At 40.3% G+C, this 15,231-nt stretch overlaps 2 protein-coding genes and 1 long non-coding RNA gene across 3 annotated transcripts; all 3 read right to left on the bottom strand.

The window, feature by feature from the left end:
• Window positions 1–81: 81 nt before the first annotated feature.
• On the bottom strand, window positions 82–3,826 carry LOC135652810 (uncharacterized). The gene is made up of 2 exons (XR_010502210.1): window positions 3,649–3,826; window positions 82–685 (listed from the first exon to the last, which is right to left on the bottom strand). It is a non-coding gene; the product is annotated as an uncharacterized LOC135652810 (long non-coding RNA).
• A 1,222-nt stretch (window positions 3,827–5,048) lies between these two features.
• Window positions 5,049–7,234, bottom strand: LOC135652798 (NAC domain-containing protein 21/22-like). Its single transcript, XM_065174039.1, has 3 exons — window positions 6,755–7,234; window positions 6,166–6,431; window positions 5,049–5,623 (listed from the first exon to the last, which is right to left on the bottom strand). The coding sequence occupies exons 1-3, from the start codon at window positions 7,011–7,013 to the stop codon at window positions 5,273–5,275; spliced, it is 876 nt and encodes a 291-aa protein (XP_065030111.1). The 5' UTR covers window positions 7,014–7,234; the 3' UTR covers window positions 5,049–5,272.
• A 3,828-nt stretch (window positions 7,235–11,062) lies between these two features.
• Window positions 11,063–14,935, bottom strand: LOC103972158 (large ribosomal subunit protein uL22). The gene is made up of 7 exons (XM_009386376.3): window positions 14,820–14,935; window positions 14,700–14,736; window positions 14,303–14,343; window positions 12,200–12,430; window positions 12,013–12,115; window positions 11,868–11,935; window positions 11,063–11,281 (listed from the first exon to the last, which is right to left on the bottom strand). The coding sequence occupies exons 1-7, from the start codon at window positions 14,820–14,822 to the stop codon at window positions 11,240–11,242; spliced, it is 525 nt and encodes a 174-aa protein (XP_009384651.2). The 5' UTR covers window positions 14,823–14,935; the 3' UTR covers window positions 11,063–11,239.
• Window positions 14,936–15,231: the final 296 nt, after the last annotated feature.

The following is a 15,231-nucleotide window of genomic DNA, read 5'->3' as shown; positions in this document are numbered from 1 at the left end:
TGGTGAGAGGTGCACAGGTAGGGTCAGAGGTGGTAGGTATCACAAGGACAACAGATGGTAACCCAGAATAAGAAGGTCAAGTAAGCAACAAAAAAGTAACCGAGCATCCTGCAAATATTAGATGTAATCCCAAAAATTTACAGAAATTTTTTTGTTAAGGATTAAAATGAGAGAAAAACAAATAAATTCTCCTAACATATATTGCATTGATAGGGACAATGATGTTTCGGGTGGGGAGGTCATCATCTCTCAGGAACTTGTGGCACAACTCAAAAAAGAGATTACCATTTCACTGCCTTGGGGCATCCTCATGAGACAAAATAGCATCATCTTTACCTGTTGAATGGGCATATATCAACCAGATATTGAAAGAAAACCATGGTGGAAGGAATGCCTGTTCTTAGTTGCAGCAAATAGACTGGGAGCTCAAAATGTTTGGCCTCAAAATACCCTCATTACTGATGTAGAAACTTGATGTTCACAATGTTCACATCATCCTACAATGATAACTAAGAAATCCGGTTGACTCCATAGAATTCGATTCTACTGGCACTGCCTTTTAAGCTTATACATTTTCCATGAGTAGTATCTTCCATGAGTAACAAATGATGATGAACAAGGTATGTGACTCGTTAGCTTGTTCCCGGGATTCCCAAATCAAATTTCAGGACCAGTACATCAATCTCTGTTGAACAGAAAGAAAGCCAACATAAAAGCATTATTATGGTCATGGGAATCAGTATGGCACATTTGTAAAATAAAAAAACAGTATCAGATAGGTAATTATGGTGAACTATGACACATATTCACTAGGAGGAAGAAAATTAACTGAGAGTTCAAATTTGAACTACAAGATGCCTTGGGCAAAAGGATGAGAATTATCGAAAGGAAATAAACATCCCTAAAATTACCCAAGTTCTGACTTTAGGGGGGTTCCTTGTGGAGGTTCTTAAGCAATGGTTGCATTTGGGATTTTTAAGACAACCAAAAATCCAAATGCAAAGCCAAAATGACTTGAAACATATGATTAGACTCTTGTCAGTAATGTTGTGGTGGGAAATCATATGACCAAAGCTATCTGACCTAAGGTCAAAAAGAATAAAGGAGAAAATATATAATCCATATACAGAGACACCAAAGATTCAAATTTCCACAGGATGAGATTAATATGCCAAAGTTTGTTTAGAATGCGATACTGCCATCTCTAACACAACATCATAATGTAAGATACAGATTGAGCTTGTTCTATTTGCTATGGCCATATGCTTAACAGATCAGCTTTCACCACTGTAACTCTCTAGCTCATCATTATAAACTACAAAAAATTTAGTTAAATCATAAAAAGGAAGAAACAGATTACATGACCATTTCCCTCTTGTCTGACCTGATTGAACCAAAGAACATGGTCTCTCTTAGAAATAGGGATCATCGTGATACCTTCTTTTTTTTTTCTAATTGCAAAAGGCAGCAATTAGAAAGAAGAAGGATGGCAGTAAGAACAATGTGGAGGTAAAAAGACAGGCCAGGAAAAGATTATAACACTCAACAAAGGAACGAGATTAGCCAAGCAGCCAAGAAATCTCATAGTTTTATTTTTTTACTCATTATGGCTATTATCATTGTATTCCATCAAGATGGTTAACCTTTAATAGTCTTACAAGATTTCTCTCTCTTGTTGTGGGAATAGACACCTAAGCCTCTTGAGACTTGACCCTAAACCTTTTAAGACTTGACACCTCGTCGCTTCCATATAATGGAAGTTAGACTTGAACATGTAATCTGATTCTAAGTATGATTCTAAAGATTCCAAAACAAAAATGGAAAAAAAACATTCCAAACTTCAGAAAATCCTAACATGGAAGCTACTAGACTTAACCTAAATGCTAACTGGACTCAAACTTGATGCGGATGCCAATGCAGGCTGTGCATCATGACCACCATGCAATATGCTTATCCGCTCAACAAGAGTTGAGTCAGAGCGATAGATAGTCCAGCCTTGCAGATACTGCAAAATTAGGGATCAAGAGCGTGAACCAAAATTCCTAGAAGAAGTTTGGTTCAGAATTCATGGACTAGCTTCAGTGAAGCCAATGAGCCACCCACATATAGAGTGGGCAAAATTCACCATTACACGGAATATATCACATTTTGACAGAAATGCTGGTCCACTTCTCTAAGCTGACTATTTATAACAAACTGTAATCAACGAATAACAAATTCGAGTAATTAAAGGCTTCAGAAGGCCATGTATTATGTTCAGGAAATAAACTCGTTATTCTTTTCAACATTGCATACAAAACCCCAGATCCTCCGATGATGATATCATAAAAAAAGTAATGTGAATCCTTCTTTAGGTATAGTGGGTCTCATTCATAATGCTTTACCATTTCAACATTACATCCAGAGACTCAATCCTCAGATGTTGATATCACAAATAAAATAATATTCTTTCTTCTTTAGTTACAGTGAGGTATCATTCATAATGCTTTACCACATTTTCCATCAAGCTGATCAAAAAGCTACATGTACACAAGGAAATCATCATCAGCCTCCACTGGAAAATATAGTTAGTATTAGCAATTTAATAATCATCTCTTTTCTCCACCATAGTTTATCCTACAATCATAATGTACTCCATAAACCTACACACTTAAATATTCTGATCTCACTTCCATACTTGTTTTTAGTTTCTAAATACTCCTAAATAACTGTAAATTTCTGCATCTCTAATCTTCACAAGAAATACAAGCCAACCAAGCAACCAATCTCTGCCATCACGACACGATATTAGTGCGCTTCAGGAACACCTTTACTTGCTGTTTTCAAAGCTTTTGATTGCATTTTCGAAATGCTTTTTCAAACTGATTCTATCACAAATATACAAGCAAATGGATCCCGTCTATCCTTGGTCTATCACACTAAAATTGATCTCGTCTCTATTATCACTTGGAGATTCTAAGAGGACATAAATGCCATCAATATACATCAAACCTTTCATACACCCAAGAAAACTATGCTAATTTATATAGGGCTCGCAAGTCGTTCTGACTTCTGAAACCAATAGTAGAAACAATTATGGTTAATGGTGGTAGAGGGTCGACATGTTTATATCATCGTGTCTAATGCTCCGTGGCTTCTTAACTTTTTCCTCGATTTGAAGAGCTAAATTCCGAAAAATGGACAGGTACAAACACCGCTATCAAACGAGTCGTCATGAGATTCCAGCATACGCCTGACTCAAGGATCACCAAAAGCAAAATCTTTTGGAGCCTGAGAATTCACAAGAGACCAGCAGCCACTTGACTGTGATCATCAAAACTGAAATTTTTGTCTACAATCTCCTCCTATGAACATCCAATCAATCAAGAATACACCCCTATGTCAGCCGGTTTTCAGGAATCAAATAAACCAAACAAACGCGATACACACAAGCACGCAGCAAAATCCTCATTAAATTACTTCCGATTTCACAGAGAACCCCGAAAGAACCCTTCCCCGACAAATGAAACCCTATGCGCCATCAAGATAACTCGTAGGGTCGTCTATAATATAAAAAGAAGACACAGAGACCACTCGGACCCTGAATGGATCGGCGGCAAAAGGGTTGCAACTCTCGAAGGAAACAAGAAAGAGGGGAGAAGCCGAAACCTGCTGCCAGGCGTGGATGGTAGGCCGGAAGCCCCGAAGCTATTAAATCGGGGCGGGTGGGGAGGGCAGAGAGCGCGGCAGCCGATGTCGCCTTCGTGTTCCGTCCGCCCACCGATCGAGGCGGAGGAGAGGAGAGGAGAGGCATGGTTTTTCTCGGAGATGTGGGATGATCTGAGCCCCTTATTCCTACGCACTAACTCAGTGACTGCTTGTGATCGTGACACGTAGATTACCACCTTTGTTTCGTCGGAGGATTTGGGATCCTGTGTTTCCTCTAAGAGTCCAAACACGGAAGGCCGGCCTTCGGAGTGTGGGCCCGCGGCCTTCTGCACCGTCGCTTCTGTGTTTCGTGTCGCCCGGGCAGAACCCATGGACCAATAGTCGGATGCCACGTTCGCCGTGGCAAGACAGCACCGCGTGGCACTCATTCAAACTCATGAATACATAATATACTGTTTATATTGTTTTTCTCAATGGAGAATGTGCATTATTTGATGCAATGTGACATTAGAAACCATATGAAATTTTTTGATGCCTTTTTTATTTTAAGGGTGATTGAATATTGATGGTAATTTACTTAATTTATTAATAAAATTAATTTGATTAGTTTTGATGTATTGCAACATCTAATGATATAGAAAAATAAAATCATCGTTGAAGATTACAATCTTGATTTGAATATATTATTTATTTTTAAATTAAAACAAAAATATTGTTTTTTATTTTTTATATTCTTATACTTGATCATATAAAAAGAAACTAGAGCATGATAATGCATCAATTAGAAGATTAAATGGATGAATTGAATTCTCTCTCATCATGTTTGTGAATGGCGAGGCTTATTTTTTTGGATTAGATAATTTCATACATGTGACCTTTGGGAGTGTTTTTCTTAGAGATTTATATAGTTATTATTTTATTTTACTATTATCTTTCTATTTCTCTATTATGAAAATAATAATAATTTACTGCTACATGTTATATATTATTGGATGACAAAGACAACAATGTTATATATTATTATTATATGTTAGCAATCATGCTTTCCCAAACCAAAGCCATTCTACCACAGTGGTCGAGAAATAACTGGGAGTTGATAAGAAATAAAAGAATACGTAGGAGACTCCACAACACAATAACATGAGAGACAGAGAAGGGACGGAAGCACTGTGCATGTCGCATGCATGCACGAGTGTAACGTACGCGCTGCCGCTTTGCACGCTTACATGCACGCATGCCATACTGCATTAGCCGCATTTGCACCCTCTTCTTCTTCATCGTGATTTCAGCTCCATACACACCGAATCTATCTCAAATCCTTGGAAGCTGTTCTAGCTTTGGTTTTTTATCCCAAGGGGAGAGATCCTAAGAGTTCCAAAATGTAGATCGGCAAATGAGTCTTAGAAAGAACAAATCTAAATTTTCTTCTCGCTTTTGTAAAGCAAGAAATAGAAGCATTTACAAATGATATTATGTAGTACTATAATATTCCAACTAGCTAACATCCTACACAAATCTATTGCGATCACTCTCTACAAATCCAAATCAACATTTAAGTCTACTGTTGGACGCATGTAGAACTCCCACATCAATCCCACTGGTCCATCCCAAGGGTAGGATTAATCTACCCCTCCCACCTTACCATGCCTTCCTCCCCAATGCTGTGCTCCAATCCCAATTCCGACAAGCATCCGAACTCATCTTCACACCCTGAGCTCATCCCCGCCATCGGTGCGCTCCCCATCATCTCCTCTGGGAGGTCAAGAAGGTTGCACTGCAGCAGTGCCATGTTCATCAGGAAGGGGTTTGGGCTGGTGTCATCCTGCTGTAGGAGAGCAGCAGAGAGTGATGAGCCCAGCTGCTGGTCATGGCACGCATCAGGCATCGTCGGCTGGTATACGAGAGAAGAAGAACCAGCTTCGTCATGCTCCGAGTCCCCCTTCCTTTTGTGAAAGACTCTACACAGAACCCAGTCCTGTCACAGAAGAGCACATCCAAATGAGAAATGCAAGTCATTGAGACATGCTATATGAGAACAATCATAGCGCATCTCTTTCTTTGCAAGCTTTCATATACGGTTCTAAAAGTTCTTGAGAGCTATTAGTCCATTAAAAGCTGTACATTTTGGCATCTACTCTCCACCTAAATAGTCCAAACAGGTCATGAAGATAGACATGTCTTTTTGCAAGCATCTTACGCAACATCTCCTGTCTTTGAGATGTGAACTGATTATTCAATAACTAGCTATAGATATAACACCACAATAGATTCCTATCATCTGTCTCTCACCAAAAGAGTAGTTGAATAGCTACATACATGCTTACCGTATCTCTGAAGAAAAAACTCATCTCAGAAAAAGGAAGAACACTAATCCAACACATAATCATCAATTAACAGCGTAAAGGAATCACAAAAGCATAAGCTATATGTCATCGATTGTGTTAGGAGTCCTTGTCGTGTGTTGTTGCAGCGAGTATGTATGTGGAAGAGAAGAATTGCAAATGGTGGATCTGATACCTTGGAAGGTGAATGGGGGGTCTCTAATCGGAACTCGTGCATGACCCAGCCGCTCTTCACTCCATTCGGAGCTCTACCTCGATAGAACACCAGCGTCTTCCTCATCCCAACCATTGCCTGTGTCCTTGGATCACAGATCGTTCTATCTTTCCCGGTGGCTTTCCAGTAGCCAGATTTGGTTGCTCGGTTTGTTCGCGATCCCGTAGCGTATTTGCGGTCGCGAAAGCTGAAGAAGTACCACTCGTTGGCACTCAGTTTGGCCACATCTATCATCCATCGAGCAAGATTTTAGATTTCGAAGCAACCCTAAAATTTTGACTTGTATGAAACAAACATCTTTGGCTAAGCAAGTATGCATGTTTCGACCAAAGCTTCACATCACATAGAGCTTCCACGAAACAACATCTACAGCAGTGGCACAATGACCTAACGAGTCATGAGGTGAAAGCAAACAACCGAAACTCTTGTAAAGAGGGCGAAAAAGAAGTTCATGTTCTAATAAATCATCCCAACATATGATGCAATGCATCAGTTTCAAGGAACCTAATATGATATGAGAGCTAAAAAGGAATGAGATTAATCGAATCACCTGGAAGCTCCCATGGTTCACAAGTGTGCAAATCCACCTCTACCATCGTCCCTTCCGAGGTTCTAAATCCATCGGTCACCTTCTGGTAGAGGTAATGGCAGACCAACTCCTCATCGCTCGGGTAGAACCTGAACCCCGGTGGCAGCGTGGATTCTATGTCTCTCAATCCCATTCTATCCGTACACCTGAACACTCTCTCGAAGAATAGGGTGTTTGAGCTGCTCAAAGAGATCTGATCCAGGCTTGAGGATCCGGACATCCTACGAGAGCTTGAATTCCCGGGAGCAGGAGGCCGGGGAGGGGGGGGATTTATATAGAAGATGGGTGCATTAAATGGCTAGTTCAGCCATGAAAGCTGCCCCTACGAATTGGATTATCGCGTCTATCATCCACAGAAGCAGCGTGTACAGCCGTCGCAATCTCCGATAACTATGTCGAGGGACCGATGCTTGTGCCGAAGAACCAGAGAAGACCGCGGTAACAAGAAATCTCCATAAGGCTCTCCGACTCCATGCTTAACTGCAGAATGAGCTTACGTACGAGAAATAATTCTGATGATGACAAGTTGGCATGGGGCAGTGATTGGACAAGGCGGCATCGTCGCGTATAATTATTCATGGCGACGCGTGGAGTGGCGTCTCTTTCGCTTGTTCTATTCGATCTGCACAAGCCATGGTCTGAACTTGCAGGCACAATAATAACATGTTTTGCAGTGTGAAAGATTTGATGGATCTTCATGCGTTGTTGTTCGATTCGATTCATTTCGCCAGAGTGATACGGGAGCATTGGCCAGTCATCTGTACGAACTCTTCAGTTCTACCTAAACAAGTCTGCTGTCTGCCCATTTAGGTTTTGCAGCATTCCGATCGTAGGCAGTCGATTAGTCTTTCTTTCTTTTGTTAGAGTTCAAGAACACATACATCAATTTAGGACTCCGAAAATAGATGAATTATTTTTTTCTTTTACTGTTGTAGAAAGTACATGAATATTGTTGTTATTGTTGTAGAAAGTACATAAATATTCATGTTACTTAGTTTATCAATTCAAATCATATAAAAATACTGTATCTTTATTTAGAAAAAATAGGCCATCCTAGATTTATATTCAAGGGATAATTGATTAAAATAATTAAGTTAAAATTGATAGTAATACATCAATTAAATCCTCATAAATTAATTTACGTAGGACTCATCAAAAGTTTACATACTAATAAGGTCATTTAGTCCTACATTGATTGAGGAGTATCTCGAGGCTTGTACCTCGGTCGAACAAACTCGCACCCGAGTCGTGTACCTTAGCTATGAGTCCTTGGCTCCTCCTACGAGAGGGAGCACTGATAAGGTCATTTAGTCTCACATTGGTTGAAGAGTATGAAAACTAAGAGATCATAAGTCCATTGAGTCTCCCTTACTCATAAAAATATTTTTTAGAACTCACATGCTCCGAAAGGATAAAATCGTGTCCACAAATAATTTTTCCTACTGGAGTCTCATCATGTCTTAATAAGAGATCATATGTTAGCTTTAATACCAAATATCATTAAGTCCAAATCACTGATCAAAACATTTGAGTTGAAATTGATAGTAATATATTCATCAGATAAATTTTAATTTTATTTATTTTTGATATGGAATTAATTAAGGTATTACAAGAAAAAAAAAAGAGAAAATTAAAAAAGAATCACAAGGAAAAAAAAATAAATTTATAAATATAAATACAAGGAGACAACATAAAATCATTCCATAAATGATGGAAATATATTCCTCTCGAGTAAACTATGATCACCTTATGAACAATATTATCTTACCGTGAAAAGGTTACGTGGATAGGGGTCTCGACATTTCCATGAGCGGACAACGTATGACAGAGCTTTCCCTTCCTATGAAATCTGAACCAACGGGAAAGGAAATGCGAAAGGAACACTACGCTCGCACCCATATGGGGGCCAACATGTGTCCAAAGGGTGAGTTAATGGGATCACTTAGGTCCTGACATTTGTATGACCAACCTGCAAATACTATTGACAACACATTGCATTTTGCTGTCATCCAGAGTGAAATCAGATGTGGATTCATCAAAGGCTCCCACTTCCAATTGCGAAATCACGTTGCATTTGGGACCAGACTTGGAAGCAAGAAGACAAAGAGCCATGAAGAAGACTTGTCCAAGGTGTGGTCTCATCGGCAGCATCCAGATGAGGTTGTGCTACTCCGAGTTTGTCCCTTGCAGACACAATGAATTGTGGTGTTACCACAGCCTGGTGAAGGGGACATGGAGTTTTCTGGCATCGCAGCAAAAGATCTTTTGCAGGAAGATCGAGAAGAAGCTAGAAAGCTGTTGGTGGAGTCGAGATCCAGTATATGGAGGGTCAAAAAGGATTGTTTCTTACAGGTGTTCTCATTGGCCGGTGGAAACCATTAGAGTACTGCGCAAGAGGGGCAGTTTGTCTTCATCGGGAGGCCCCATCGGTGAGCTGTGTCTCAGCCCTCCATCAGTTTGGGTGTGGAGGGAGGAGAAGGCAGTGGTGGTCTTTGAGGAAGAACACCTGGAAAAGGAAACGAGATGCAATTATTAAGCTCTATGATTGGGAACTCTTCCCGCGTTTCGCCATGCCGTTGATAGCTCACGAAGCTTAAGGCTTTGTACAAAGAGTGACGGCTCCGTCCTCCCTTTCTTGCAGCAACCGCAGATGGCGGACACTGCCGGCAGGTCGGCCAACCCTCTTCTGCTGACATGTGTTACTCGGCGGCCGCGATGTCGCCGGCTCCCCAATCATAATCATCTCAATCATTCTGTGACAGCATCATCATCATCATCGTCATCGTCATCACCATGGACAGCAGAAATCACCCTCCGCTTGTGTTCTGATCAGCTCCTCGTCACCAGAAGCAAAGAAGACAAAAAGTATCCGCGTCCTCGTCTCCATCAGTAGAACGAATCATTTGCATTGATTAATGCAAGCATGTGTACTGTACAACAACCGTAGAACTCTGATTAGGGCCCCTTTGTTCACGTGGAAAGAACACAAGTTTTTGTATCGATCTAAGAAAATTACCGGCTAGCAAACTATGAATCGGATAGGTTTTGCATCAGCCATCGCTGCTGACAAGAAGCATGGATCTAAATATTTTCTTAACAGGGGCAGATCCAAAAGCCAAATATTTGGTTCACAGATGAAGATGGTGACAATTTAGAACGTTTGGCTCTGTAATCCTACAATTCACTTCAATGAAGATGGCTACTTGCATGACGAACACATGAGGAGCTACTGCTAATCCTGCACACCGGCCCTCGAGAAAGAGATCTTCGACCTGCACATACAACACCGCAAGGTCGCCATCGTATCAGTGTCTCAGGCACCGAGGATGGACGGATCATCCACGCCAACCGTGCTCGAGAGGCTGCCATCAATAATTCACTACAAGGAGATCTGCTGCTGTTGCAGGACTAAAATATTTGCCCGATGTAGCCGAGAAGAGCTTGGGTTCAGCAAAAGATCGTGTTGGTGACTTGGGAGAGTGGTAAAGGGTTGTCTGCAAGCATTGTTTAAGCTGATCCGGCTGAAAGCGAAGCTCGAACGCATCTGTGGCGAGAGAGCTTACTCCAAAGAGAAGACGGACAAAGACGCCTGCTTCTGTTGGGATCACAGGACCGCACCCCAGCAGGCAGATTAAAGAATGAACAGGTAAGAAACTACAAGGATGGAGCGTAGAAAACATCAAACGAGATGCTGGCAACAGGACAAGGAAGTGGATCTTCTGACATTTACAGGATTTAGTGCTTCGAATGTTGTACAAAGGCCGTCTGAAATGGTTGGGATTTAGCAAGGAGGAGGAGATCTACTGAACTAAATTATGGAGCTACAAGCTAATCAATGACTTCCAAGTTGGCGAAGTCTCTCTCGTGGGAGCTGCGTCACCAGCTCACGAGCACAAGCCTCGATGGCAGGTGCAGAGAAGAGCGTGACAGCGGCCGCACGTGGACAAGTGGTGGTCGTCGGTCGGCGGTCATGCATCGGGTGGCTGCAAAAGGAGCGCCAACGTCGGCATCCGCCATTGCAGATCTCGAACGTCTTGGCTGTGATTCCCAGCAACATCATGGACGGGAATAATGGCGTGCATGGGGCTGGCATGGGTCCAGGAAGAATGATTCGTCTCCACGGGCTGGAGGTGACATATTGCGGCCCTCATTGTCGATGTTTTAACTGTAAACTGTTGATGCAGGAGAGACTAGTAGTGTTTCATCATCAATGTTACTGTATCGATAAGCTGATACAATTAAGGAGAGAGAGAGAGAGAGAGAGAATCATTAAATCCTTCAAAATATTTTCTGCATTGAACAAAACAACCGGAATGTTCACCAAAGGCTCATGAAGACACGTTCAACACCACAATGAAAGAAAGTAAACTGCTAATTCAAACATCAAATGAGAGTATCTTTCACAAAACTTCTGACTGAGAAGAGGTTCCACTTCTAATCAATTGCTCAAGCTTTCTTGGGCTTACTGGGAGCAATCTGGGTCTCAGGCTGCAGCATTAACACCACAACAGAATGTAAGAACAAGACTAAGATCAAATAATAAACAAGCATAAAAACAGATAGTACAAGTCTTTTAGAGCTTAGGCTGAAAGATGACTGAGAAAGAGGTGGGAGCAGCAAGATCAAGTCACAATGAAGCAAACAGATTTTTGCTAATCAAGAGAGAGAAGCCGAGAAGCATCCATTGGCAAAGGGATAACAGTGAAACAAAAGGGCGAGAAGAAAGCAGAACCAATACACATATAGCCATAACAGTGCGATACATCACTTTCAGCGATGACAATAGCAGCACAGTAAGAATCCATACAGCAGCAAATCAACAAAAGAAGGCAATTATGACAGGAGATTTGAATCAGCAGCAGAGAAAGCAGAGCAAAGAAAGAAAAAGTGCAGGCAGAGGGGCTGAGACCAGTCAAGAAATATGAATGATGCAATGCATACAAATCCATTAACAATACCAAAAAAGTGTGCCAATTCTAAACAATGCATAAGCCAATCTGAATCGGGCATCCAAGCAGCAAAATTTCCCATTAATTTTCCATTTAGAAGTTAGCAAAGTAGCCCAAGCAATTACCTCTTTCTTGACAGGCTCTTCCTTTTCTGACAAGATCAGTTCAATGTGACACGGGGAGGACATATAAGCTGCCAAGACATAAATAAAAAATATCATTTCCAAACAAAAAATAACCTGAAACATTAGCTCAATAAGTGAGACTTACGGTTGATTCGACCATGGGCGCGGTAAGTCCTGCGCCTCTGCTTTGGTGCTTGGTTCACTTGGATGTGTGATATGAAGAGAGCATCAACATCCAAACCTTTCACCTAAATAAGAGAAATGGACAAGAACAATTAAGCAATGGAAGCGAAGCACTGAAGATGGAAAAATTGGTTTGCATCTCTTCATACCTCAGCATTGCTTTCGGCACCCTTGAGAAGATCCAAAATGAACCTGGCTGATTTCGCAGGCCACCGGCCCTGCCCATTTGGGTGCCGGCCCTTAGCTTGAGCTGTACGTCCTACACCACCACAAAACCTCCGAAAGGGAATAGCCTGCTTGTGAGCTATTACATCTTCAAGGTACCTTTTGGCCTTTGACAAGGGTAGCTTTCTAATCGCATGAGCTGTCTCACGAGTATTCTGTTGACATCATTACATCATTTGAGCACGTAGATCAGGCAGTCATAATGAAACTTGTATATGCTATAATACCTATGCAGAATATTAGAATATAATATCTTATCATATAGCAAAATTCATGGGTAAACAACTGGCTTGTCTGCCGATATAAAAGCACCATAATGCAGTTGAAATTTGTAAATTTTCAATGTGCTCAATGCTTTTCGATGGCATTACAAATCTACTTAAGTAAAAAAAAAAAACAAAGTTTCCCGATTATCCATCCCTATCAAACAGCTAAAATACATACCAAAATATGTAATTAGTACTTACAAGATCGCATATCAGAAACATGCTTACATGTAGGATTTAACTAAAAAAACCAGAGGGACCAGATGCAAAACCCACTGAATTTTCATCCTAAAAAATTAAAATAAACAACCAAGGAATTCACTAGGTTGATGGATATGTGAACAAACTACAAGAGAAAATTTCAAGAAAGTTTAGTACTTCTCTATTAGACCACATTTTCATCCATAGATATGAATTCTAGAAGGCCCCATCTATGTGTCCACTTTCATCTTGGTGAAAAAAGACCAGAGCATTCTGAAAATTATTTTTAGGTCATTGAAAATGATTTTTACGATGATATGTGCGAATACTCATTAGCACATATCAACCATAAGATTAGTCATAGATATGTGCAAATACTCATTGGAACATCTAGTTCTTCCAACCATAAGATTATTCATAGATATATGCAAATACTCAAACATAAAGCACAGGTATTAACTACTGTAACCTTATTTATCAGAAAATGATCAAACACAATCAAATATCATACGATAGATAGTAAAAACTAATTTGATGTTGGACTTAATAAACATCAGTTAACTATCATAATTTATCATCCAGTGTCAGAAATAAACATATTAACCATTGGAACTGAAGCATATAATTTTGACCGAAATGCAACAGATTCATAGAACAGAAGACTGAAACAAGAGTCTATGGTAGAACTAGGAGTTAAACAAAACTATATCATGTTTAATATCTCTCCATACTTAACAAAATATAACCTTCACCGGTACGCTAAAATGATAGATTTAACTTAGTAATAAAATGAACAGTTCTGAAATCAGACTTTTATTGGAATGTTTATATAGCATCTTCCTGACAAGAAAAACTCCCTGTTATCTGCTTTGTTATATATTTACATAAATTTAATTCACTGAACATTGAGTTACCAGTGATATTGCAAGTGCTTAGACTTTCTAAGCTAAGTAACGACCTAGTCACTAAGAATGAAAATCAAGTGACAGATAGACATGCAACACGACTGTTATTATTTTAAAAAATATAAATACTAGAATATAGAAATTCGAATAATACAAATCATGCATCATAAAGGCTTAAATACAATGACAAAAACCAAATCAACCAAAAACTACAATGGAAATTTTTCTGAAGATCTAAGATACCAAAAATTATAATAACCCTACATCCTCAATCAGGTAAAAACATGTTTTTACTGCCTCCTAAGTGTTCTATGTAATTAATCCCACTGTCACTTAAGTAAGTTTAGAAATACATATTTTACCTATTGACGCGACCAAGTCAGTAATTTAAGTGTTCAGCCTAACTGTCAAAGTTCAATTATTTACCAAGGATTCTGAAAGGTTTTCCTTTCTCAAAGAACTCTCAATACTCTATCCATGAGGCACATAATTTACATATCACGAACATCTATTGCTTGTAGTGCTAATTTAGCAGCCTTAATAATAGTCCCTGAATTTGCACAGATGCACAAACAAACAACAAAACACAAAAAATAAAAAAACAATCTAAACTACCAATGAATAAGTACACGTACAATAATGACTAATATCGCACCTTAAAGTGAACCCTCAAGTCATGACCCATGGCCTTGGCAGCTGCAAACACCAAACAAATATGAGCTCGATCAAAAGGAATGACTATCATACACAAGGAGGCGACGACCACATCGAAAGTTCGAGAAGACATTTGCACCATCACCAACGGAAACAACCGACGATGAAGACCGTAGATCCAAATCGTTACCAAATCGCGGGAGATAGGGGCAAAACTACATCTTGGGCTCAGAATATAGCTTGATGTTTGGATCAAATATAACCCAAAAGATCATTTTTTTTCGGTTTTTCCAAGAAACATCACATACTAACAACAGCAGAACTCTAAACATCGGAGGGGATCGAACAAAACCAGAACATAGACTCCAAACTGAACGAACAACTCGGAAGCCACTTACACTTGGTAGGGTTAGAAGGCTCTCTCGAATACTTCACCTGATCCAAGGGAACAACATCAGATTAGTAGCCCATTACGACAAAACGGAACGAATCGAAGAGAAGAGGAGAATGGACAGTACCATGGCTTCGAAAGATTCTTCGCGATCTCCGATTCCCACTCTCTGGCAGCCGGAGGGAGAGGCTCGCTTAAAGACGAGGCGGCTCTACAACAACATTGGAAACCCTAACCCGGTCGGCTTAAAACTCTAATCTGTTCAATTGGGCCGGAAATGTGAGCCTTGGTAAAGTTGGGCCTAATAAAGTCAGCCTTGTAAGCTAATGGGCCTAATCAGATTATTGGGCCTCGCTTCTTAGGCAATACACTTTGCATACCCACTGGAATACCTGACTTTTTGTTTGAGGGCAGTGATTTCTCAGAAAAAAAGTGGGTCCCACGCGGCCCCGGCTTTATTTCCAACAACAAGACTGGTAGGCGAGCGGGTGATTCGAAGCATTTCCATATTACGTGAACCTGACATCATATCTCATCTC

This window comes from Musa acuminata, chromosome BXJ3-11 (assembly GCF_036884655.1).
Source record: "Musa acuminata AAA Group cultivar baxijiao chromosome BXJ3-11, Cavendish_Baxijiao_AAA, whole genome shotgun sequence".
Classification (NCBI taxonomy): Eukaryota; Viridiplantae; Streptophyta; class Magnoliopsida; order Zingiberales; family Musaceae; genus Musa; species Musa acuminata.
Note: the sequence above shows the minus strand (reverse complement) of the source record. Positions and strands in the feature narration are given on the sequence as shown.

Coding starts and splice junctions, on each gene's coding strand:
- LOC103972158 (XM_009386376.3), bottom strand. Junction 12,116..12,199: donor GTGCCGAAAGCAATGCTGAG/GTATGAAGAGAT, acceptor TCTCTTATTTAG/GTGAAAGGTTTGGATGTTGA. Junction 11,936..12,012: donor CGCCCATGGTCGAATCAACC/GTAAGTCTCACT, acceptor ATGTCTTGGCAG/CTTATATGTCCTCCCCGTGT.
- LOC135652798 (XM_065174039.1), bottom strand. CDS start 7,013: ATGTCCGGATCCTCAAGCCTGGATCAGATCTCTTTGAGCAGCTCAAAC. Junction 6,432..6,754: donor TGAACCATGGGAGCTTCCAG/GTGATTCGATTA, acceptor GATGGATGATAG/ATGTGGCCAAACTGAGTGCC. Junction 5,624..6,165: donor CCCCCCATTCACCTTCCAAG/GTATCAGATCCA, acceptor CTTCTGTGACAG/GACTGGGTTCTGTGTAGAGT.